This window comes from Loxodonta africana, chromosome 5 (genome assembly GCF_030014295.1).
Source record: "Loxodonta africana isolate mLoxAfr1 chromosome 5, mLoxAfr1.hap2, whole genome shotgun sequence".
Taxonomy (NCBI): Eukaryota; Metazoa; Chordata; class Mammalia; order Proboscidea; family Elephantidae; genus Loxodonta; species Loxodonta africana.
The window spans coordinates 75849714-75876481 of NC_087346.1; the positions used below are offsets into that span (position 1 = coordinate 75849714).

Here is a 26768-nt window from a genome sequence, read left to right on the forward strand (position 1 = left end):
GCTTTAAGGAGGTAAACGAGTAAGACATGTAGATATCTGGGGAGGACACTCTCCATGCAGTGGAAACAGCAGGTGCAAAGGTTCTGGGGTGTAAGTGTGCCAGAATGTGCCCAATATGTTAGAGGAACAGCCAACCAGCCAGGATGACTGAAATCAAGTGAGTTAAGAAAGATGAGACAGAAAGGTAGCTGGGGGCCAGGTCCCAGACTTTGGGTTTTGTTTAAATTGTTTGAGGGTTTTGAAAAAGGGAGTGGTGTTTGTTGTGTTAAGAACAGACTAGAGGGTTAAAGCAGGGTGACTTGTTATAAGGCTATTGCAATAATCCAGCAAGTGATGATAATGGATCTGACCAGGGCAGTTGCCATATAGGAGATGAGGATGTTTCGATTCTTAATATATTTTAAAGGGGAGCCCACAAGCTTTGCTGACAGATTGGATGTGGGGCCCAAGAAGAATCTCAGAATAAGAAAGGACACAAGAATGTTTTTAAGGATTTGAGTGTAAGCACTTGGTGCAGGAGTCCACAAACTTTTTCTGTAAATGGCCAGACAGTAAACATTTCAGACTTGCAGGCCATATGGTCTGCTGCAATTATTCAATGTGTTGTAGCATGAAAGCAACCACAGTCAATATGTAAATGAATGGGTGGGGCCATGTTCCAAAATAAAACTTTATTTACAAAATGAGGTAGGCAGCTGGAATTGGATCATGGGCTATAGTTTGCTGACCACTGACCTTGAAAGTTGGAGCTGCCTTTAACTGACTTGGGAAAACTGGAGAAAGACTGAATTTGGTGAAGATGAAGAATTCAGTTTCAGACATGTTAAATTTGAGAAGTGGATAGGAGAGCCTGGTGGAGATGTTGAGTAGTCAACTTGATGTGGAAGTCTGGATTTTAGAGGTAATTCCTGGGCTGGGGAGGTACTTTTGTATTTAAAGTCTTGAGACTAGATGAGATCACTAAGCAAGTGAAAAGGGATAGAGAGGACACTGTTCAAGCACGAGACAGGCACTCCTAGTTTGAAGTCTACGGAAAAGAGAAGGACCAGAAAAACAACAGAGATGAAAAGCCAGTGAGGTAGGAGAAAAACTTACAAAGCACAATGCCCCAGCCAAGTGAAGAAAGCATTCCAAGAAGGAGAGGCTGATCAACTGTTAAATGCTACTGAAGGGTCAAGAAAATGAAGACTGAGCTACAACCACTGGATCTAGTAACATGAAATCACTGGAGACCTTAATAAGAGAGTCTGGGCTGGATGGTGTGAGCAGAAGCCTGATTTGAGTGGATTCAGAGATGATAGAGGGAAATAAATTGGAAATAATGAATATAGCAACTTTTTAGAGGCATTTTGAAGTAAAAGGGAGGAAGAAAATGGATGTGGAAGAAGAAATGGAGCCAAGAAAGGTTTTTTTTTTTTAGATGGGAGAAATTATAGCATTTTTTAAAAAAATGGTGAATGGAGTGATTCAGAGAGGGGAGAATTGCTTGTGAAATGTTTTTTAGTGGGCAGGAGGGTATAGGTTCTAGTGCACAAGAGGGGGGCTGGCTTTGGATAGGAATGCAGACCACTCACTTATACTAACAGGTATATACGCACTAACGCATTACAAAACCTAAACCTGTTGCCATTGAGTAGATTCTGACTTACGGCAACCCTCCACAACAGAGCAGACAGCCCCATGTGGTTTCCAAGGCTGTAATCTTTACGGAAGCAGGCTGCCACAGCTGTCTCCTGCAGAGCAGTTGGTGGGTTTAAACCACCAACCTTCTGGTCAGCAGCTGAGCACTTAACCACCGTACCATCAGGACTCCTTATTGATGCGTTAGGTGGAAAGATATGATGGTAGAAGTTTATGTCAGTTCTCTTCTGATTTCTTCTGTTTTCTCAGTAAACCAGGATACACGGTAATGAGCCAAGGATGAGGACAGGGAAATGTAGCATTTTGAGGGGAGGAAGGAATGTAATAGTTTTGAAGACTGAGAGAGTAAATGGATTAGGGAAACATTGTGCTTTACTGGGAAGTCCTAAAGATTTACTTGAGACTAGTAGTAATGAATTGGAGCCCTGGTGGTACAGTGGTTAAGAGCTATGGCTGCTCCTTGGAAACCCTATGGGGCAGTTCCACTCTGTTCTATATGGTCACTATATGTCAGAATGGACTCGATGGCAACAGGTTTGGTTTGTTTGTTTTTTTAGTAATGAATTTAAAGTTTTCTGGATTTGACCTTGTTGTACATTCTGCCAGAACATTCTCTCCTACTGTGTCCACTCTCCTTTGTTTAACTCTTACTTTTCCTTTAGATCTCAACTGGGGAATCAAACATCACTTTCTCTAGGAAGTGTTCCCTTTTTCCCTTACCTTCCAGGCTAGGTCAGACTTCTCCTCATCTGTTTGCATTACATTTTGGATTTTTCTTTCATAGTTCTTATCATGGTTTGAAATTTTACTAAAATGTGTGATTATCTGATTAAAGTCAGCTTCACCTACGACAGGCTCCATAAAGTCCATATCTGTTTGCTCACCAGTATATTGTTATCACTAGCCAAGCTCCTGACGTGTATATTTGCTGAAGACATGAATCAAAATTGGATAACTTAAATGTTTTACTCTTCCAGTAGAATCCATCTGACCATTTCTCACTCTCTATTTTAAAAACAGAATCAGCTCACTGGGTTGATCTGAGTGGGCAGGGGTGTAGGAGGAACTTGTGGCCACACAGCCAGGCTTGCTCCTGCTTTGGCAACTCTGAGAAAGCTGTTAGTTGCACCAAGAGTTCATTTACTTGGCTCAGGGGAACAGATTTTTCTTGTTGATACTGGTATTGCCAGAATCTACCACACTGCTTAGCACATAAGGAGACATTAAATAAATATTTATTGACTAAATTGAGTGAATAATGGAACCGAGATTACTATTTATCAGGTTACAACGTACATCAAACCTCATACACACAAAGAAATCATGAGACACAATTCTTGTGAATCAAGTCTAAATTCCCTGAGTCAGTCTTGATTTTTTTGTGTTGCAATTCTATTGCACCTAGATATCATTGGAGCCACAAAGATGACCAAATGCAAGGTTAGGGCCAGGGGAAGGGAATAATGGGGAATCCACAAGTAAAGATCTCCCTAACATAAGGCTGTTGTTGCTGCTGTTGTTAGGGGCCCTTCAGTCAATTTTTGACTCATAGCAACCTCAAGAGACAACAGAACTGCCCCATTGTATTTTCAAGGCTGTAATTTTTATGGGAGCAGATCACCAGGTCCTTCTTCCGAAAAGCCACTGGGTAGGTTCAAACTGCCAATCTTTCAGTTTGCAGCCCAGTGCTTAACCAATGCACCACCAGGCCCCTCTGGTGAAGGTAAGGATACTCAGCTCTGAAGCCTCAGTATCCTCATGACACTCTTCCCCCTGTAGCCTCCCACACTCACATAGTACCCAGCCTGGATGACTGGGTTTGTGGTTGGTGTCATCCTTGCTCCTTTTTTCCATTTCAAGCCATTGTTCCTCTCTCTCTTCTTAAAAACCCCCAGCACCTACCCCAGATAACTCTTCTTACACATGTGCACCAAGAGACATATATAATAAAAACATTCTTTGTAATAGAAAAAATCTGGAATTATAAGCCAAGTAAACCAAACCAAATCAAACCCATTGCTGCTGACTCATAGCAACTCTAAGGAGAGACTAGAAATGCCCCATAGGTTTTCCAAGGGGCGGCTGGAGGATTTGAACTGCCAACATTTTAGTTAGCAGCCACGCTCTTAACCACTGCACCACCAGGGCTCCATAAACCAAATACAGTGGTCAAATAAACTGTGGAATATTCCTGCAATGAATACCTTAACTCAGCAAAAAATCAAACGCAGCTACATGAATCAACACAAATCAAATGATTCGCTGAACAATGACAACAACAACAACAACAAAAAAGCTGCAGAGAGAATACAGGCAGCATGAAATTTTTATATAAAGTTCAGAAATATGTAATATAATGTGCAAATAAATATGAGGTAAAACCATAAACAGAGACATGGGATGATAAATACAAATACCAAGCTAGTGGCTACCTTAGTGGGGAAGAAGAAGGGAATGAGATTGGATAGGGGAACAGAGGGTATTTAAAAGATATTGGTAACATCCTATTTCTTGATGTGGGTAGTGAATTCATAGTTTTTTTATACTTCATATATCCATTATGTATGGTCTTCTGTATATCTGAAATATTTCATGATTAAAGCATTTAATAAAGGAATAAAAATTCCCCAGTATATTCCATCGGATTATACTTTCTCTATTATTCCTTACTGTAGCTAACTGCCATTTTCCTGGTCACCCTCCCTTCTTCACTGGAATGACTACGGTGTTTTCTAGTATTGCTCCTGCCATCAATCTTGGTGATTTCAACATCCAGAGTCAAACCATCCAATACCCTAGCCTCTCAGTTCCTTTACTTCATCACCTCCAAAGAGCTTATTCTGCACCCCGCTGCAGCCACCTACTCTTCATAGTTATACTATGTGCTACTTCCCAAAATCTCATTTTCCAACACTTCTCTCTCTAACCACCACCTCCTATCTTCTAAGCTCACCTCTTCTTTTGCTCCCACTCATCGATTCTCCACACCAAGACTCCCTGACCACTTGTATAAGGATGCAAAGGAACCAGGACTCTTATGCACTGATGGTGGGAGTGCACACTCATAGTTACATATTTACCAACACTTTGGAAAATAGTTTGGCAGTGTTTTAAAAAAGTTAAGCATACATCTACCATGATACAGCCATTCCATTTCTAGGTATTTTCACAAGAAAATAGAAAGCATGTGTCCATACAAAAACATATATATGAATGTTCATAGCAGCTTTATCATCACCCAAAACTAAAAACAACCCAAATCTCCTTCAATGGACAAACTGATACACAAATTATAGTATATCCACACCATGCAATACTCATGCTACTCAGTAATAACAGGAAAAACTACTGTTATATACAACAACCTGGATAAATCTCAAAATAATTATGCTGAGTGAAAGAAGACAGAGAAAAAGACTGCACACTGTACGATGCTGTTTCTATGAAATTCTAGAAAAGGTAAACTAACCTGTAGTGACAGGAAGCATATTAATGGTTATCTGGGGAAAACGGTGAGCCAGGGTGGGAGGGGGGATTATGTGGAGGCTCGAGGAAACATTTGGAGGTAATAGATATGTTCACTGTCTTGATTGTGGTAATGTTTTATGGGTGGCTACATATGTCAAAATTTAACAAATTATATACTTTAAATATGTGTAGTATAGTTTATGTCAATTATTTCCCAATTAACAAACAAAAGAACACTCCCTTGGGCCCTCAGCACTGTCTGACATATTACTGTGTATAACCCTGTCTTAAATTTACCTTCCTCTCTCTGAGATGACTCTTTCTTACTTCCCTTCTCTTCTCAAACTTCAAAGTTCTTTACTTTGAGCTAATACCTGGCTTCTCATTTCATGGAGAAAATAGATTCAATCAGATGACTTTGTCATCCGTACCCTCCAAATCTACTAATTCCACCGTTACCCATATCCATAAACTCTGCCTTCCTTCCTCTTGCAGTGGATGAGCTCTCTATGCTTCTAGCTAAGGCCAACACTTCCATCCAGGCGCTGGGTCCATCCCTGCTCCCCACTCAAGGACTTTGCTCTGGAAGTTTTCCCTTTCTCCTCTGCATCATCAAAGCTTCCCCTCTTTTGGATTACTTCCACCATCACACAACCATTCTGAAATATTTTCCAACCTAAAACACAAATAAAACCCTTTTTTGACCGCTGATCTGCTTCCAGTTATTGCCTCACTTCTCTGCCATCTCTGCAGCAAAGCTTCTTATGTGTGGTTCATCCTTGCTGTCGCCCATTCTCACTTCTTTCTCGTGAACCCACTTTAATCAGGCTTTTATCCCCACCCACCCACTGAAAATGCCCTTTGTCAAGGTCATCAGTGGCCTCCACATGCCAAATTCAACGGCCAATCCTCTGTCTCTTAATTTAAAAGTCATATTTCACATTGTCTTCTTTTTTAAAATTTTTGTAATTTTTTTTTTACTTCATTTTGTTGTTAAGAATCTATACAGCAAAACATACACCAATTCAACTGTTTCTACATGTACAATTCAGTCACATTGATTACATTTTTCCAGCTGTGCAACCATTCTCACCCTCTTTTTCTGGGTCATTCCTCACTCATTAACATAAATTCACTGTCCCCTAAGATTCCCATCTAATCTTTCGGGTTGCTGCTGTCACTTTGATCTCAAATAGCTCTGAAAAGAACCCATTTTCTTCTATTAATGTTCATGGAAGGTTCTATTTTCAGCACCATCTCTCAGAAGTGTTTTCTACATACTTTGATCAGCTCCTAGGAAGAAGGCCCTAGGATATAAACTGCCTGGGAGCGGAGATTTTACTTTTAATACCCTGCTATAATCTAATGCTATAATCTCAATACCTAGACCATAGCAAAGCACAGGATAAGATCTTAACAAATACTGGTTGAACGAATGAGCACACGGCACAGGGCAGACAATTTCAGGTGTGACACAGGGATGGACTGATGAATTTCCCTACCTTTCCGGAGCGTGTGCAGTGCAGGCCAAAGGCTTCTCTCCTGGGTCAACCCAAGGCTGTGTAGGCTGCACCGTGCAAGGGATCAGGTAGATTGTGTACTCCCCCGAGTAGTCCTTCCTGAAACAGGCAGAGCAGACTGTGGTCATAAGGAACAATTTACAGATTCCTTACTTATCTAGAAGCACAGTGACTTCATTAAACAGTTTTCGTATGGGATTTGTGCCTCACATCCAAGGACTCATTTATGAGTCTGCAAACACAATCTTCAGGAACTCATTTCTGATTATTCTAGCCTCCAGAGGACTACCTAGAGGTGTTAAATAGAGCTACTTCCATCTGTGCGAGTCTTTTTCATGAGAAAGGCACACGGTTTCTAAAAACCAAAAAGGCTCAGGGGAAGACAAAACAGAACCTGCCATTTCTTTAGACTTCCATGAAATGTCTTTGGTAACTTCTGTTTAGGGTTGCTTGTTGGCTGACACCCTGTTAAATACACTATCAAAGGTCAAAGCTTGTAACTCTTAAGATGTGCTCATGGCAGCTGCCACTCAGATAGAAGAGGTAGCAAATGCCTTATGATTACAGGACACTGCTTAAGAGTAAAATGGGAGAACTTTCCCACAACACTCAGTTTTGAGGTTCCTTCCCCCAATTCTGGAGTCCCTGGGTGACACAAATGGTAAAGCACTCAGCTGCTAATCAAAGGGAAAGGTTGCTGGGATGAGTCCACTCGGAGGTGCCTTGGAAGAAAAGCCTGGTAATCTACTTCCAAAAGAGCACAGCCATTCAAAACCCTCCCTACGAAGCACAGTTCTATAAGTCACACATGAGGTTGCCATGAGTCAGGGTCAACTCAATGGAAATTGTATTTTTTCCCCCTTTCCCATTCTACAGCCTCATTCCTTTACTAAGTTGAAGAACAGTATCACTTCTCCTAGGAGACTACTCCTTGGGATCTTTCCTGTTTGTGGTGGGAGACAGGATTCTCTAGGTAGCGACACTGAGAGTATGGAGCCTTTGTGCCCCTCATCTACTTTAGTTCCCACGCTTGTCATCGGGCAGCAGCTCTAGCCCTGGCAGGTTGCCTGGAAGACAGTCAGACATCCAGACACTTCAGGGAGATTCTTCAAGGGCCTTGGGAGGCTGCCACCCATTGAATGAAGAGCGCAGGGCTGTAAATCTTAATTATAACTCTGTTGTGAGTGATCTGGGAACAGTGCTCATACTTGCTGGGTTCATTCAGTGACCATTTTTTGTATTGTTTTTACATAAGTAAAGCATAGCAAAAAATTGGTAAAAGGTAAAAATAAAACTTTAAGACACACTCTTGGGTCAGTTTAGTGGAATGACACAGGGCTAGAAATCAAGAGACAGTCTAGTCCTCGCCTTGCCTGTGCCACAGTTGTATGCTCTTAGACTCACACATTTCGGGGATGTTATGGATTGGACTGTGTCCCCCCAAAATATGGGTTGGAATACTGACCCCCCTATACCTACGGATGTAATCCCACTGGGCAATAGAGTTTACTTTGTTATGTTAATGAGGCCACATCAGTATAGGGTGTGTTTTAAGCCAATCACTTTTGAAACATAAAAAGAGCAGATTGGGCACAGAACCAAGAAAGCACAGCGGGGAAAGACAGATGCCAAGTAACAGAGGAACAGGAGCTGAAAAGAGACAAGAACTTTCCCCAGAGCCAGCAGAGAAAGAAAGCCTTCCTCTAGAGCTGATGCCCTGAATTCAGACTTCTGGCCTTCTAAGCTGTGAGAAAATAAATTTCTGTTGGTTAAAACCACCCACTTGTGGTCTTTCTGCTATAACAGCACTAGGAAACTAAGACAGTGGCTTTGGTTTCTAACCTCCTTCCTGCTCTGACAATCTGATGTCTCCAGTATTCCTTTATGATCCCACCCTTCCTTTAAAGCTCTGGGTCAGCAGTAAATGAGATGTTGGACACCATTTGAATTATAAGAAAACTGACATGTATGAATAAAATGAGTAAACAAAAACAAATCCATTGCTGTTGAGTCAATTCCAACTTATAGTGCCCTGCAGGACAGAGGAAAACTGCCCCGTAGGGTTTCCAAGGCTATAATCTTTACAGAAGCAGACTGCCACATCTTTCTCCCATGAAGCAACTGCTGGGTTTGAACTGCCAGCCTTTAGGTTAGCAGCTGAATGCTTAGTCACTACACTGCCAGGGCTCCTTATACTGAATAAACAAAAAAAAAAAAACAACCAAACCCATTGAGTTTGTTTCTGACTCATAGTGACCCATAGGGCACAGCAGAACTGCCACATAGGGTTTCCAAGGAGTGGTTGGTGGATTCAAACAGCTGACATTTTGGTAAGCAGCTGAGCTCTTAACCACTGCACCACCAGTGCTCCATAATATGAGTAAAAACAAAAATCCATTGCCGTTGAGTTGATTCCAACTCATAGTGACCCTACAGGACAGAGCTGAACTGCCCCATAACTCCAAGGAGTGCCTGGTATATTCAAGCTGTTGACCTTTTTGGTTAGCAGCCATAGCTCTTAACCACGATGCAACCAGGGTTCCCCATAATATGAGTAGTGACCCTTAATTAGTGTTGTATTGTTGTTCTTAGGTGCTGTTGAGTTGGTTCCGACTCATAGTGACCCTATGCACAACAGAACGAAACACTTCCCAGTCCTGAGCCATCCTTATAATCTTTGCTATGCTTGAGCTCATTGTTGCAGCCACTGTGTTCACCTCATTGAGGGTCTTCTCTGCTAACCCTGTACTCAGCCAAGCATGAAGTCCTTCTCCAGGGACTGATCCCTCCTGACAACATGTCCAAAGTATGCAAGACGCAGTCTCGCCATCCTTGCCTCTAAGGAGCATTCTGGTTGTACTTCTTCTAAGACAGATTTTTTGTTTTTTTTTGGCAGTCCAGGGTATATTCAACATTCTTCACCAACACCACAATTCAAAGGCATCAATTCTTCTTCAGTCTCCCTTATTCATTGTCCAGCTTTCACATGCATATGATGTGATTGAAAATACCATGGCTTCGGTCAGGCGCACCTTAGTCTTCAAGGTGACATCTTTGCGCTTCAACACTTTAAAGAGGTCCTTTGCAGCAGATTTACCCAATGCAACGCGTTTTTTGATTTCTTGACTGCTGCTTCCATGGGTATTGACTGTGGATCCAAGCAAAAATGAAATCCTTGACAACTTCAATCTTTTCTCTGTTTATCATGATGTTGCTCATTGGTCCAGTTATGAGGATTTTTGTTTCCTTTATGTTGAGGTGCAATCCATACTGAAGGCTGTGGTCTTTGATCTTCATTAGTAAGTGCTTCAAGTCCTCTTCACTTTCAGCAAGCAAGCTTGTGTCATCTGCGTGATGCAGGTTGTTAATGAGTCTTCCTCCAATCCTCATGCCCCATTCTTCTTCATACAGTCCAGATTCTTAACTTATCTGCTCAGCATACAGATTGAATAGATATGGTAAAAGAATACAATCCTGACGCACACCTTTCCTGACTCTAAACCAATCTGTTCGAACAACTGCCTCTTGATCTATGTAAAGATTCCTCATGAGCACAATGAAGTGTTCTGGAATTCCCATTCTTCGCAATGTTATCCATAATTTGTTATGATCCACATAGTCGAATGCCTTTGCGTAGTCAATAAAACACAGGTAAACATCCTTCTGGTACTCTCTGCTTTCAGCCAGGATCCATCTGACATCAGCAATGATATCCCTGGTTCCACGTCCTCTTCTGAAACCGGCCTGAATTTCTGGAAGTTCCCTGTCAATATGCTGCTGTAGCTGTTTCTGAATGACCTTCAGCAAAATTTTGCTTGTGTGTGATATTAAAGATATTGTTCTATAATTTCCACATTTGGTTGGATCACCTTTCTCGGGAACAGGCATAAATATGGATCTCTTCCAATCAGTTGGCCAGGAAGCTGTCTTCCATATTTCTTGGCATAGATGAATGAGGACCTCCAGTGCTGTTCATTAGGCAGAACCATCTATCCCTGGCTCTTACTTTCAAAGCATGAGGTGAGATCATGTCACCCCTTTGCTCAAACTCTGCAGCAGTTCCCACTGCACCAGGGTAAAAGCCAAAGTCCCCACATTGGCCTACAAGGCCTTACATGGGTGACTTACCCTCTCACCTCTTTGATCTGATCTCCTATTACTTGCCTTCTCCCTCACTCCACTCTAGCCACACTGGCCTCTTTGCTGTTCCTTGAGCAGGTGAGGCATGCTGCCACCTAAGGAATTTTGCCAGAAACCTTCTTCCCCCAGATGTCTCCATGGCTGACTTCTGTACTTCCTTCAAGTCTTTGCTCAAATGTATCTTCTTATCCAGGCCTACTCTCAATGCTCAAATTATAATATCATCTACTGATTTCTCTTACCTGTTCTATACCTTTTATTTTTCTATAGCACCTATCACATTCCAACATATGCTACGCTTTACTTATTTGCTATGTCTGTTGTTCTTTGTCTCTTACTTTACCAGAAGTGCAGAAATCTTTATTTTGTTCACTTATGTATTCTAAGTGTGCAGAACCTGCTTGACACCTGGTACATGTTCAATAAGTATTTGCTGAATGAATGAATGAATGAATGCAGAACAAATTGCCTGGTCCACCAAGTCCACAGTTGCTCTCTCCTCCTATCCCTAATACTTCCAAATTCATTCTGTGAAGCCAGCATAACCCCGATACCAAAACCAGGCAAAGACACCATAAAAAAAGAAAATTACAGACCAATATCTCTCATGAATATAGATGAAAAATTCTAGCCAATAGAATTGAGCATCATATCAAAAAAATAATACACCACCACCAAGTAGGATTCATATCAGGTATGCAAGGATGGTTCAACATTAGAAAATCAATCAATGTAGCCCACTACATAAATAAAAGGAAAGAAAAGAATCACATGATCATCTCAATTGATGCAAAAACGCATTCAACAAAGTCCAACACCCATTCCTGATAAAAACTCTCGACAAAGTAGATATAGAAGGGAAATTTCTCAGCATAATAAAAGGCATCTATGCAAAACCTGACAGCACTTGGCTGGGATGCAAAACCAATGGCCAATATCATTCTTAATGGAGAGAGGCTGAAAACATTCCCCCTGAGAACAGGAACAAGACAAGCATGCCCTTTATCACCACTCCTATTTAACATTGTGCTGGAAGTCCTAGCTAGAGCAATAAGGCAAGAAAAAGAAATAAAGTGCATCCAAATTGGTAATAAAGTTAAATTGTTCCTATTTGCAGATGATATGATACTATACATAGAAAACCTAAAACATTCCATGAGAAAACTACTGTAACTAATAGAAAGATTCAGCAGAGCAGCAAGATACAGGATAAAAATACAAAAATTAGTTGAATTTCTATACACCAACAGAGAGAATGATGAAAAGGAAACCAGGCAAACAATACCATTTATAATAGCCCCTAAAAAAATAAAACACTTAGGAGTAAATCTAACCAGGGATGTAAAAGACCTATATAAAGAAAACTACAAAACACTACTGCTAGAAACCAAAAGAGATCTACATAAATGGAAAAGCATACCATGCTCATGAACAGGTAGACTTAGTATTGTGAAAATGACAATTCTACCCAAAGCAATTTACAAATACAATGCAATCCCAATCCAAATACCAATAGCATTCTTTAAAGAGTTAGAAAAAGTAATCATTAACTTCATATGGCAAGGGAAGAAGCCCTGGATAAGTAAAGCACTATCCAAAGGAGAAGAATAAAGTAAGAGGACTTGCGCTACCTGACCTCAGAACCTACTATACAACTATGGTAGTCAAAACAGCTGGTACTGGTACAACAGATACGTTGACCAATGGAACAGAATTGAGAACCAAGATGTAAATCCATCCACCTATGGTCTCCTGATCTTTGATAAGGGCCCAAAGTCCATCAAATAAAGAAAGACAGTCTTTTTAACAATGGTGCTGGGAAAACTGGATATCCGTCTGCAAAAAAATGAAAAAGGACCTATACCTCACACCATATACAAAAACTAATTCAAAATGGATCAAAGACCTAAGTATAAAGCCAAAAACTATGAAGTTCATAGAAGAAAAAAGAGGATCAATGCTAGAGGCATTAACAGGAAACAAACCACAACCAACAACACACAAACTCCAGAAGATAAGCTAGATAACTGGAATCTTCTAAAAATTAAACATTTACGCTCATCAAAAGATTTCACCAAAAGAGTAAAAAGAGAACCTACAGACTGGGAAAAAAAAATTTGACTATTACAACATCAGACAAAGAGTACTTTGTCTGATTTGTGATAAAATCTACAAGAAAACCAACACTTTTACAAACAAAAAGGTAAATAATCGAATTGAAAAATGGGAAAAGGAAATGAACAGACACTTCACCAAAGAAGACATTCAATCAGCATACAGACACGAGGAAATGCTCGTGATCACCAGCTGTTAGAGAAATGCAAATCAAAACGACAGTGAGACACCACCTCACCCCTGCATTATTGGCATGAATCAAAAAAACAGGAAATAACGAATGTTGGAGAGGCTGCGAGGAGATCAAAACTCTTATGCACCACTGGTGGGAGTGCAAAATGATACAACCATTTTGGAAGATGATATAGTGCTTCCTTAGAAAGCTAGAAATAGAAATACCATATGATCCAGCAATCCCACTCCTAGGAATATATCCTAGAGACATAAAAGTCACCACACGAATAGACATATGCACACCCATGTTCATTGCAGCATTGTTCACAACAGCAAAAAGATGGAAACAACCTAGGTACCCATCAACAGATGAATGGATAAACTGTGGTGCTTACACACAGTGGAGTATTATGCAATGATAAAGAACAACAATGAATCCGTGAAGAGTTTCATAACATGGATGAACCTGGAGGGCGTTAGGCTGAGTGAAATAAGTCAATCACAAAAGGACAAATATTGTATGAGACCACTACCGTAAAAACTCATGAAAAGGTTTACACACAAAAAGAAACAATGTTTGATTGTTACATGGGTGGGAAGGGGTGGGAATGGAAAAACACTAAACTAAATAGACAATAGATAAGTAGTAACTTTGCTGAAGAGTGATACAGTACACAATACTGGGGAAGCCAGCACAACTTGTACAAGGCAAGGTCATGGAAGCTCCACAGACACATCCAAACTGCCAGAGGGACCAAATTGCTGGGCTGAGGGCTGTGGGGACCATGGTCTTGGGGAACATCTAGCTCAACTGGCATAACATTGTTTATAAAGAAAATATTCTACATTCTACTTTGGTGAGTAGCATCTGGGGTCTTAAAAGCCTGTGAGCAGCCATTTAGGATATTCCACTGGTCTCACCCCTTCGGGAATGAGGAAGAATGAAGAAAACTAAAGATACAAGGGAAAGATTAGTCCAAAGGACTAATGGACCACATCTACCACAGCCTCCACCAGACTGAGTCCAGGACAACAAGATAGTGCCTGGCTACCACCACTGACTGCTCTGACAGGGATCACAACAGAGGGTCCAGGACAGAGCTGGGGAAAAATACAGAACAAAATTCTAACTCCAAAAGAAAGACCAGGCTTGCTGGCCTGACAGAGACTGGAGAAGCCCTGGGAGTATGGCCCCTGGACATTTTATCAGCTCAGTAATAAAGTCACTTCTGAGGTTCACCTTTTAGCCAAAGACTGGACAAGCCCTTAAAACAAAATGAGACTAAAAGGGCACACCAACCCTGGGGCAAAGACTAGAAGGCAGGAGGGAACAGGAAAGTTGGTAATAGGGAACCTAAGGTTGAGAAGGGAGAGTGTTGACATGTCGTGGAATTGTTAACCAATGTCAAAAACAATATGTGTACTAACTGTTTAATGAGAAACTAGTTTGTTCTATAAACTTTCATCTAAATGAAAATAATAAAATAATAAATGAAAATAATAAAAAGAATTTGGACTTCATCTTGTAGGCAATGGGGAATCAGCAGAGGAACTAAAGGACAGTTTCTATGCCTATAAATTGGGCCAAAGTGTATGAATAATCTCATAAAGCTCTACGAAGAATCTCCTTGAAGATTATTATGTATTGATTTCCAAGAAATCACTTTTAAAAAAACCTGATATAAGATCACAAATTTATAATTAAATTTTTTTTAATTATTTAAGATATGTTCTTAGCACAATATGTATATACAGCCCAAAAAACTTAATAAAATCTCAGTTTCCAAGTCTTGATCCTACCACTTCTTAATAGTAAAACTGGAACAAGATTTTAAAGCTAACTATGGATTTTTTATGGATTTTTTTATGGATTATAATTTTATCATCTACAAAATGGGGATAATAATACATAAGACAGACGCCATTATCCTTTTCATGGTAATAGTTTTTTTTTGTTTGTTTCTCTTAGTTGATTAAATTTTTTTCATTGTGCTTTAGACGAAGGTTTACAGAGCAAATTAGTTTCTCATTAAACAATATACATATTGTTTTGTGACATTCGTTGCCAACCCCATGATGTGTCAACACTCTCCCCTTTTCAACCTTAGGTTCCCCATTACCATTCATCCAGCTTTTCTGACCCCTCCTGCCTTCTTGCCCTTGCCCCTGGGCTAGTATGTCCATTTAGTTTTATATACATGGTGAAGCTACGTGTGTTACTGTTTGTTTTACGGGCCTGTCTAATATTTGGTTGAAGGGTGAAGCTTAGGAGTGACTTCAGGACTGAGTTAAGTGTGATGGGGGCCATACTCTTGGGGTTTCTCCAGTCTCTGTCAGACCAGTAAGAATGGCCTTTTTTTTCTTTTTTTGTGAGTTAGAATTTTGTTCTGCGTTTTTCTCCAGCTCTGTCCAGGATTCTCTGTGGTGATCCCTGTCAGAGCAGTCAGTGGTGGTAGCTGGGCACCATCTAGTTGTGCTGGACTCAATCTGGTGAAGGCTGTGATAGCTGTGGTCCGTTAGTCCTTTGGACTAATCTTTCCCTTGTATCTTTCATTCTCCTTGCTCCAGACAGGGTGGGAACAGTGGAGTATCTTAGATGGCCTCTCACAAGCTTTTAACACCCCAGATGCTACTCACCAGAGTCGGATGTAGGACATTTTCTTTATAAACTATGTTATACCAATTGAGCTAGATGTTCCCCAGGACCATGGTCCCCAGCCCTCAGCCCAGTAATTCAGTCCCTGAGGGAGTTTGGATGTGTATATGAAGCTTCCATGTTCTTGCCTTGGTCAGATTGTGCTGGCCTCCCCAGTATTGTACACTGTCTTACCCTTCGCCAAAGTTACCACTTGTCTATTGTCTAGTTAGTGTTTTTCTCTCCCTCGTGACCATCAAAGATTGTTTCTTTTTGTGTGTAAAACTTTTCATGAGTTTTTATAACAGTGGTCTCGTACAGTATTTGTCCTTCTGTGATTGACATATTTCACTCAGCATAATGCCCTCCAGATTCATCCATGTTGTGAGATTTTTCCAGATTCATCATTGTTCTTTATCGTTGCATAATATTTGATTGTGTGTATGTACCATGGTTTACCCATTCATCTGCTAATGGACACTTAGGTTGTTTCCATCTTTTTGCTATTGTGAATAATGCTGCAACGAACATGCATGTGCATGTCTATTCATGTGACAGTTCCTATTTCTCTAGGATATATTCCTAGAAGTTCATGGTAATAGTTTTAATTGTTGTTTTCTCAATCATTCCTTTACTATATTTACCCAGTTCCTATTCTACCTCTAAATTGAGCACGGGAGAGGAATAACCCTTCTATTTTATAGGACATTGGACCGTCAGGGTGACATATGGACCTAATAGCCAGAGATCCTGGATTTTGCACTGGTTGTGGTAACTGGAGTGGAATTCCTTTCTTATACCAGAGTTTTAATGTGACACATTTCCCAGATTCCCTTGCAGGTAGATGTGGCCATGTGACTAAGTTCTAGCCAATGGGGTATGAGTGGAAGTGATGTGTGCCCTCCCTGATCTTACCCTTGTAACTGGGTGAGCACTTTCTGGCTTATACATTAGAAGTTGATCTGAGCTACTCTTGTTTCCTTTGATATTTTCCAAAAGGCTATTTCTAACCTATTTTGCCTATGGAACCTCCTTTTAAAACAGAAATTCAGCCTTTGAAGATAGCCCTGTTTCTCAAGCTCCTTAAAGAAACCAAAAGCATTTTCAGATCCAACCCTGGAAGCCTTTAACCCTGTATTCACCTGTTGTAGGAGCTAGTGGCTCTCCAGAGTTGATATGGAGAATCAAAAGTCTGAGCACTCCATAGAAGCTGCAGATCAAATTCAATTCCTCCTAGGTGGTCTGGAGTCAATATGAAAGATTTGACATCAGGCAGTGTGTGGTGCTCCATCACAAACTGTCCTGTTTCAAGAGAAAATACACACACTTGTGAGTTTTATTGCACTCATGGTGAAGCCCTACAAAAGCATAACAACTAAATTAATGTTCTTTTACCAAACCATTAGGGTTATACTCTTTCACCCCTTAGAATATCTTCTGTACTGATTGGGACAGCATGGCAGCTTACCCCAGCCCATCAGCCTGCTTGTGATGGTCATTATGATTATACTTGTTTATAAACAATATGGATGTACCTTGTGGAAATGGTGCTAATGAGCATATTCACAATAATAAAACCCACCCAGTGCTGCCAGGACAGAGTTCACAATTATAGGAGTCTTTATAAACAATGAACACCCAGTACATTTAGCTTTGAATTCTAACCAATTCTTAGAGGTAGAAAGGTCTTGGTAGCTCATAAATAGAAAAATTAAAGTTGGGTGAAAATCACATTTAGGGCCACATAAGTCATTGGTAGAAGGGGACAATCATAAACATCGCTAAAAAAGTAAAAGTTAATCAGCAAGATACCTCCACTCTTTAAAACAGTACTGATATATTGTCATGAATAAATAAAAATAGACTATTCTAGATTTAGGAGCCTTGACGGCGTAGTGATTAATTGCTATGGCTGATAAACAAAAGGGCAGCAGTCCAATTTCATCAGCTGCTCCCTGGAAACCCTATGGGGCAGTTCTGCTCTGTCCTTTAGGGTTGCTATGAGTTGGAATTGACTCGATGGCAACGGGTTTTTTTTTTTTTTTTTGGTTTTTCTAGATTTAAAGAGATATGACAACCAAATGCAATGTATGGACCTTAATTGGATCCTAGTTCCTTTTCTAAACAGATATAAAATAAATATAAAACAAATAAAAAAAACTTGTGGAATGATAGAGGAAATATAAATAGGGACTAGATATTATTGAGTCAATACTAAATACCTTGGATGTGATAATGGTATTGTGATTACGTAAGAGAATGTCCTTGTTCTTAGGTGATGCCTACTAAAGTATTGGGAGAAACTGACACTAAATGGTGTGGTTAAAGAAAAAAAAAAAAAGGTGTGTGTGTGTACATACATGTAAAGCAAAATGTTAACAACTGTTGAATCTAAGTAGAGGGTCTATGTTTTTCATTGTTGTATTCTTTCAACTTTTCATAATAAAAAGTTGGAAAAAAATAGCGCTGATATTACCTCTGAATTTGGCGTGGGTCTTGAATTCAATGACAAGCCGACCATCCTCTCGAATATAGATTCTGATTATCTGAAGCCTTGCAGAGAGCACACTGTCCGTCTGGATTCCTGGGCAGGCATCGTAACATAACATTCAAGTTAGGGCATGAGAAGCCCTCCTAGACAGTGATCTACACGTAGTTATCCTAGAGACATCTCTAAGTACAGCTGCACATTTATTTGAATGTAACTTGAGAAAATGAACTGTCACATTAATATATAGTCTATTTAGAGATATTTACAAATTAAAATTATAAAACAGATCATTCCACTTGGTTCTTTTTTAATAGCTCCATTTACTTTTCAGAGGAGTCGCTAGAGTAGTACAAATGGTTAACACCCTTGGCTGCTAACCAAAAGGCTGGAGGTTTGAGTCCATTCAAAGTCACCTCGAAAAAGGCCTGGTGATCAACTTTGACCATTGAAAACCCTATGGTGCATAGTTCTTCTCTGGCACACATGGGGTCACCATGAGTCAGAATTGACTTAACTGCAACTGGGGTTCATGGTTATTTCTTAGAAAACCTAACAACATGGCTCGCACCACTGGTAACCAGCAGAAAATGAACATGATTATGCTATGAAAGAGCACACCTCTGAATCTCTAATGGGCAGTATAGGATCCGTCTGTCACTTGCCACCCTCTACTCTGGGACCTAGCTATCTGGGCTGAATTCTCCAAATATGGAGGCCATCCAGCATCAGTATATATGGATCTCTCTCTCTTTTTTTTTTTCCAGGAACCCAGCGCTGCATATTTTCCAGGCTTGAGGCGGCCCTCCTTTGACTGTGTACAGGACAAGAGGATGAGGAATGCAGCAAATGTTAACAGTCACCACTTATCTTTTAATTTTGCTTGAGTATATGGTAGGAATGGGTAAGGTGTCGATGGGTATACCTGTTCTCCAGAGAACAGTGTCATAGAAGAAGGAAAACTCCATCTCGGTGTGGTGCTCTAAGGAGGCCCAGCCCCTGGGTGCTGTCACATATATGTAGGAGACATAGAGAGGCACGTGCACCGTCAGGAACGACTGAGCAGAGTCTCTCACCTGCCAAGCAAACAGTGTGCACACAGGAAGGGTTAGTTCTTCCCTAAGAAGGTACGTGATCATTATATCTTGGTTCAGTTTTCATTCACTCATTTATAGTAACTCACTAATTAGATAATCATTAATCAAGTACCTATGGTTACGTTAGGTACCGTGCTAGGAGCCAGGGACCGAGCAGTGGGAAAAAACAAAATCATTTCCCTTGTAGAACATATAAGGAGCCCTGGTGGAGAAACGGTTAAGCACTCAGCTGCTAACTGAAAGGCAGCTCAAACCCACTCAGAAGCACTATGGGAGAAAGACCTGGTGACCAGATTTGTAAAAATTACAGCCAAGAAAACCCTACGGGGCAGTTCTATCCTGTAACACATGGTGTTGCCATGAGTTGGAATCAACTTGACGACAACTAAAACAACATGGAATGTATAGCTTAGCGAAGGACGCACATCTGTGCAACTTTCAGGCTTGAGGCGGTCCCCGCTTGGATGTATACAGGACGATAGAATGAGGAATAAAAAAGCAAATACATAGATGATCTAATGTCAAATAGTGAGAAATGCTATGAAGAAAATAAAGTGGGTGTTTTTGTAATGCCTCAGATATTTACTAGTACACTTTGAAAATAAAGTAAGATAAGGGGATGGAAGTGACCAGCATGCTTCTTTAGACAGGGTGATCTGGGAAGGCTTTTCTGAGGAGGTGACACTTGAATGAAAACACTTTTGAAGAGAATGAGCAAAGTTCAGGCTTAAATTTTCACTGCATGATTTCTAGAAGCCTTGGTCAAAATTTTAAAGTGTCACAATTATTCCCAAAAGATGGACCTGGCGTAGCTGGGATCTACCATTCAGTACCTACTCCCTCAGCTGACTGTGCTTGCCAGTGTCCTGAAGGAGAGCCCGAATCAATCATGATCAGGAAGATGCCCAAGTCTGGACCCAGGGATTAACATGTACTGGACTCGGGATATTTTAGTGAATACTCATGTCTCCTGCTCTAGGAGCGTAGGTCATGGGCCTTGGATGTCACATCCAGCAAGCTTACAATCAGACAGCTCAGAGCTGTTGACATGATGGATGAAACATGGATAATGTTTCCTTCCCGAAGAATGCTTTGGTGAAACAATCGTATCTCTAACGGAGCACTTTTAAGTGGGTCCCTGTTACTGCTATTCATTTGGCTCAAGAATTTTTATTTTTATTTTATTTTACTATGCAGTGAATGGCAACAAAATATTAGTGGAAATTTCATGGTGAAGTTAACTGCCTATACAGGGGGTTGGCTTATTTCCAGTTTTTAAAATATGTATATTTTTATCTTTCATCCATAAATATATTTCTTTCATAACCAAAAAAAGTTTAGTTTAAAACACTTTTGTCATTGGCCAAATACTATAATATGATGTGGAGCTTTTCTTTTGTGTGAAAACACAGTGTAATGTTTTTATGAGAAATGTAAAGTGTTTAATTACAGGAAAGAGAAAAATGCCTTATATATCTACATTTAAGACATCAAAAAATTTTTCAAAAAGACTTTTTTCATATTCAAATTTGTCAGGGATTTAAAATTGGATGCCAAAACGTTACTGCCTGCATTTTCATTTCATAATCCCTTTCTGAAAGGTCTTATTCTGTTCTCTTTAGAAAATGTCCAGGTTTTTTTCCTGGACCTCACACTATGCTCTTCTCCCTAATACACAGGTTTTGCTAAATACTCTTGCCCCAGTTTCACAGTTGTTGATATCAGAACCTCAGTAAATTCTCTCATTCATTGGTAAAATTTATTTTCACTTCTCTGTTTCTGTTAATTCTCCTTTAAGCTTCGTATTACTTGTTGTTGTATGCTGTTGAGTTCATTCTGATTCATAGCGACCCTATATGACAGAGTAGAACTGCCCTGCACAGTTTCCTAAGCTGTAATCTTTATGGGAGCAGAGTGCCACATCTTTTCTCCTGCAGAGCTGCTGGTGAGTTCGAATCACCAACCCTTCAGTAAGCAGCTGTGCGCTTAACCATTGTATCACCAGGGCTCTTCTGATAATCATTAACCACACTGCCATCAAGTCATTTCTGACTCATAGCGACCCTATAGGACACAGTAGAACTGCTCCATAGGGTTTTCCAAGGTTGTAATCTTATGGAAGCAGACTGCCACATCTTTTTCCTGCAGAGCCGCTGGTGGTTTGAATGCTGACCTTTGAGTTAGCAGCCAAGCACTTGACCACTGCGCCACCAGGGGTCCTTTTTATATTACTTAAAAAAAAAAAAAATACTCCTTAAACAAAATAAAAGACAAATATTTACTACACATATATTTTGTGCCAGACCCTGTACTAGGTGCCTTCTCATATGTTAGGATTATCAGTCACAATTCCAGGTGAGGTTCAGAGAGGTTATATCTCATCCAAATCTACTGATGTTTGATATGGAAAATTTGAACTAGGGCTTGGTTTCATTTTCTACCATGCATCAGCTGTTTCAACTATTTTTTTAAAAAACAGACAACAATGAAGTACTTCTGTGTATATATTCTTTCTGGTGTTTATTTAAGAAGTGAAAGATACATAATAAAAGAAGAAATCCCTATCCTTAAGATTTTTATTTATTTATTTTATTGTGCTTCAAGTGAAAGTTACAGCTCAAGTTAGTTTCTCATAGGAAAATTTATACACGTATTGTCATGTGACCCTAGGTGCTATCCCCATAATATGTCAGCATACATCTCCTTTCCACTCCAGATTTCCTGTGTCCATTCAACCAACTCCTGTCCCTTTCTGCCTTCTCATCTTGCCCCCAGACAGAACCCGCCCATTTAGTCTCACTTTTTTTTTTTAATCTACTTGAACTAAGAAGCACACTCTTCACGAGTATCATATCTTATAGTCCAGTCTCTAGTATTTTGTCTGAAGAGTTAGCTTTGGGAATGGTTTCAGTTCTGGGTTAACAGAGAGTCCAGGGCCATGTTTTCCGGGGTTCCTCCAGTCTCAGACCATTAAGTCCGGTCTTTTTACTAGAATTTGAGTTCTGTGCTCTACTTTTCTCCTGCTCCGTTGGGGAATCTCTGTTGTTTTTCCAGTCAAGGCGGTCATTGGTGGTAGCCAGGCACCATCTAGTTCCTTTGGCCTGTCTTGAGATTTTTAAATATATTTTGAACAAAAATGTCCAAAAAAAATGCAATTGAAGTAAAATCATGGAAAGTAGAGAGTACTAATATTTGAAGTGTCAGGAGAGAAACAAATCACTTAGTTTTGCATTTTCAAAAGTGACAGCAGGTTATGTAACTGCAGAAGCAGAAACAAACCCTAAACCTGCCTTAAAACTCTATTCAGTAGAGGGCAGTAGTGTATACAAAATGAGAGGGAATCACAAATGAGAGGCATCACATGAAAACAAAACAAATTTTAGTGACAGATACTTTTACAAAATGATTTCTCTAATTCCTGCACAAGTTCCCTCCTTGAGTGTGGATAAACCGCATTGGAAATGAAGACCACACATTTAAGTAACTTTTAGCTCATTGAGGTAACTGCTCAAAATTGGGAAGAACCAACTTTAGGATTAAATTTTCCCACAAGAACGGATGAGCCTGCTCTCACTGACACATTGATGCAAGTGCACTTCTAGAACCCTGGCTTCTTACTATTACATTTCCTATAGTCACTAATGTATAATGACTATTAAAAAAAAAAAAGTGTATTTTTACAGGGGTTCTCAGTTTGGAATAGGAATGAAATCAAAGTATTTAAAACAATTCTCTCTCTCTAATGTTTAATGTTTAATGTTTAGGGTAACATTGCTTTTCTTGTCTCCTGAAAGATAGGGTGTACCACAGTCATCCTGGCTCATTTCCCCAGGTGAAGAGAATATATCTGTATACTCCAAACCCTATCATCAAAGGTAAATCTTTTCAACTTTCCAAAATACACCCAGAGGGAAAAATATATATACCAGAGAAGTAAATATGATGAATTTTATATAAATGCCTGTGCCCAACTGTAATTTTCTTTCACATTAATTTGATTTAGAAGACTTTTGAGGTTTTCCTTAGCCACGATACTGCCAAGGTCTTTCTTGAGGTACTTATAAAGAAGACTCCTCTAGTTGGTTGGCCCAGCATCGCGGGCCACTGGATACAAAGTGCTAACTGAAGTACTTCAGAAACAGACAAGTGTGAGCATGATACCCATATACACAGTCCTCAAACAAGCCCATGGAGCACCCACCTGGAAGTCGGCAGTTACAGACCCTCCACAGACATCAATTAACTCTGTCATGTCGTAATAAGCATCAAAGGTCCAGACACAGCTCTTTAGGTTCAGGTGTTTGTAGAGCTGGATGGTTTTTGGCTCCCGCACACTGGGGTCAAACTGGAAGGGGCGGTCGTAGCCAGGACCCAGGGCAGTGCTGCCATACACCATATCATCCAGGAACCCTGCCTCTGTAGGGGAGGGAAGGAACAAGCAATGGTAACTCAGTCTGCTGACTTGCCCCTTATACTTGGTTGGATAAAAAAAAACAGTTGCTGTAGAGTTCATTCCAACTCACTGCGACCCCAAGTGTGTCAGAGCAGAATTGTGCTTCATGGGATTTTCAATGGCTGTGATGTTTCAGAAGCAGACTGTCACGCCTTTCTTCAGAGGTGTCTCTGGGTGGATTTGAACCATCAGCCTTTAAGTTGGAGGCCAAGTGTTTAACTGTGCCACCCAGAGACTACTTGGTTGGTTTGTGCCACCCAGAGACTACTTGGTTGGATAGTGTCTCCCAAATTCATGTCCTTCCCAGAAACTTATTTGGAAACAGGGTCCTTGCAGATGTAGTTAGTTAAGATGAGGTCATACTAGAGTAAGGCTGGTCACTAATCCAATATTACTGGTGTCCTTATAAGAAGAGACACAGAGATACAGGGAGAACACCAGGTAAAGAGGGAGGCAGTGATTGGAGTGATGTGTCTACAAGCCAAGGAAGGCCAAGGATCACTGGCCTCCACCAGCAGCTAGGAGACAGGCATGGAACAGGCTCTTGCCAGAGCCCTCAGAAGGAACATGTCCTTGCTAACACTTTGATTTCAGGCTTCTAGCCTCCAGAGCTGTGAAAGAATTAATTTCTGTTTTTTTAAATTAAAGCCACTCAGTTTGTGATACTTTATATAGCAGCCCTAGGAAACAAATGCACTTCTCCTGGCCAAGAAGCTGGGCTGGGAGAAAGGATGTACCCTTTTGACATTGAGTGCTTTCCCTCCATTTGGGACTGTATTAGTAGAGCAACTCCGGGCTCCCAAGGCACAGAGGGGATCCCGGGTGAGCTTGTGAACTGCCTGCTGCCCAGTGTTAAGTAGAGTAACTGAGTCCACAGACTTTTCTAAGACATTGCAGGAACCTAGGAAGAAAAGGTGAACAAATGATACCGTGAATGAAGAAGTCAGAACTTGATGGAGAAAAACACATAGAAGCTTTGCCTGTTATGCTTGGCAAATCCAGCTCTAAGCTTCATAATCAGTCCTTGAAGATATGAGTTTCTTATATGAATTATTTATTGATGGATGATCTTTATTTTTAAGATTGATTTTTTTAAAAAACTGCATATATGGAAAGTTAACAAATGTTTGCCTGCCTCTCCTCTTTCCTATGGTTTCTGAACTCTTGGGGAAAAAAATCTTAATTTTGTGTGAATGGGTAAATAGCTCACTAATGATGTTTGACGAAATCCTACCTGCTATAGGCAAAAATTAGTGATCAAATGCTGCCAAGTGAGTGAACTGTTCTAAATTAAGGAAAACCTTTATCAGTGGTGAGTTGAATACAGAGGCAATTTTAAAATACTAGGGTTAAATTTTTATCATACTAAAAGTACTATTATAGTAGCCTGAAAGAATGAATACATTCCTTAGAACGCTTGATACAACACCCAACCATCTGTCTCACAAGAATGAGGCACTCAATGAACACGTGTTGAATTTAATTGTTTTTGAGCAGGAAGAAGGGCAAAATTTCAGTCTTTAAAACACTAGCTACAAATGTGGACCAGTTGAACTTTCATGTGTAGCTCAGTAAATTACAATTTACATTCAACTAATTTCTACTGTGTATTTTTTTTTTATAAGACCTTTACTACCAAAAAGTGATGCTTAGTGAATATGAAAGAGCGTATGAATGCCTTTCTATCTTCAAAAACAGTTAGACGACTCATCAGCTGTGAAGGAAGGAAATATCCCTTTAATGTGCGCTTGCTAAGGCAAATGGGAAGGACAGAATTCTTTGTAAAGTGAAATGTCTGCTGTGATGCGCGGCTCAGCTGTCAGCTCCTTCAGGGAGCTGTGCCTGAGGCTGTGCCCTTCCTGGAGCGGCACTCATCCTGTGTCTGACTAAGGTGGGCTGTAAGGTCTGGCCATTCTGGCTGAAGGTAGGATAAGTCTGAGGCACAATGTCTGTTCCAGAGCTTCCCACTGAGTTGGATGACGTTTTGTTGGTCCTGTATCACAGTTTTTTACTTCTGTTTAATCCTGCTTTCTCTTTTTCCCTTTAATAGATGTTGATCCCTAATATAAACACCTTATACCCCAAATTCTACCTCAGCTCCTGCTTCCAGAAAACCCACTCTGCAACATGTGTACTCTAGCTTTCTAAAGCTGGTATAATGGGATTTTAGAGTACAGATCCAAACGCGTTCACTATCGGGAAGGAAGGAACTAAAATTTACCATGATAGGTGCTTCACAAATGTCAACTCATTTCGTCCTCACCTTGGCTGGTAGCAATTGTTATCCTGGTGTTAGCAATAACAAAACAGTGGCTAGGGAGGTCAGGCTATTTTTGTTCAAAGTTGTATATACAGAGTGGAATAAGGTTTTGAGTCTAAGTCTGATTCCAAAGCCCTTGCTTTTGTTGCTTCACTTCATTCTTTCAAAGTCCAAGCTGCCTATGTTTGGATGCTTACTAAGAAGGAAAACTGTTAACATGCAGATTTTGAAGATCAGAGTTCCTCCCCAGTTCACCATAAACCTAAAGGCCCCTGAGTGGGGCTCGAGTGAGGAAACCAGCCCTGAACTCAGTCCCTCACCTGAAATGCCTCTCAGGTCGCGGGTAGTGACGAGATTGGAGCAGACATGCTGATGTCTGTAGATGGACTCGGATAACAGAAAGTGCAAGTTGTGCAACGGCATGGTGGAGATCAGGGGCAGCATTCCATCCTGGTGTGGGATTTGCACGGAGATGTGGATTCTAGGGGAAATTGGGGCAGAAATAAATGCTTAGCTGCATGCTATTGGGATCGTCATGAGTCAAGGACTGGCACGATGGCAGCTAACAATACCACTGACAGTTACTATGGTACATTTTTTTCTCATGATCCAATTCGTCTTCACCAATGAATTTACTCCATTTTTTCCCTCTGAAGCTTTCCATGTAGGATTTCTATCTGGACATGAGATTGTGGGGGCCATGCAGGATTGCTTCCCCTCCTCCCAAATTCTCCAGACTCTGGACTTACAGAAATCAGTAATCATAGTTTTTTTGAT

General features: G+C 40.4%; 1 protein-coding gene across 1 annotated transcript in view; it reads right to left on the reverse strand.

Moving 5' to 3' along the window:
• FRAS1 (Fraser extracellular matrix complex subunit 1) overlaps positions 1–26768 on the reverse strand; it is a 524357-nt gene that overhangs the window by 13168 nt on the left and 484421 nt on the right. The window contains exons 65-70 of the mRNA XM_064285669.1: positions 26312–26472; positions 23480–23694; positions 19107–19257; positions 18170–18277; positions 16836–16995; positions 6612–6728 (exon numbers count right to left, since the gene is read on the reverse strand). Coding sequence (XP_064141739.1) covers positions 6612–6728; positions 16836–16995; positions 18170–18277; positions 19107–19257; positions 23480–23694; positions 26312–26472 — 912 coding nt within the window. The remainder of the gene's footprint in view (positions 1–6611; positions 6729–16835; positions 16996–18169; positions 18278–19106; positions 19258–23479; positions 23695–26311; positions 26473–26768) is intronic.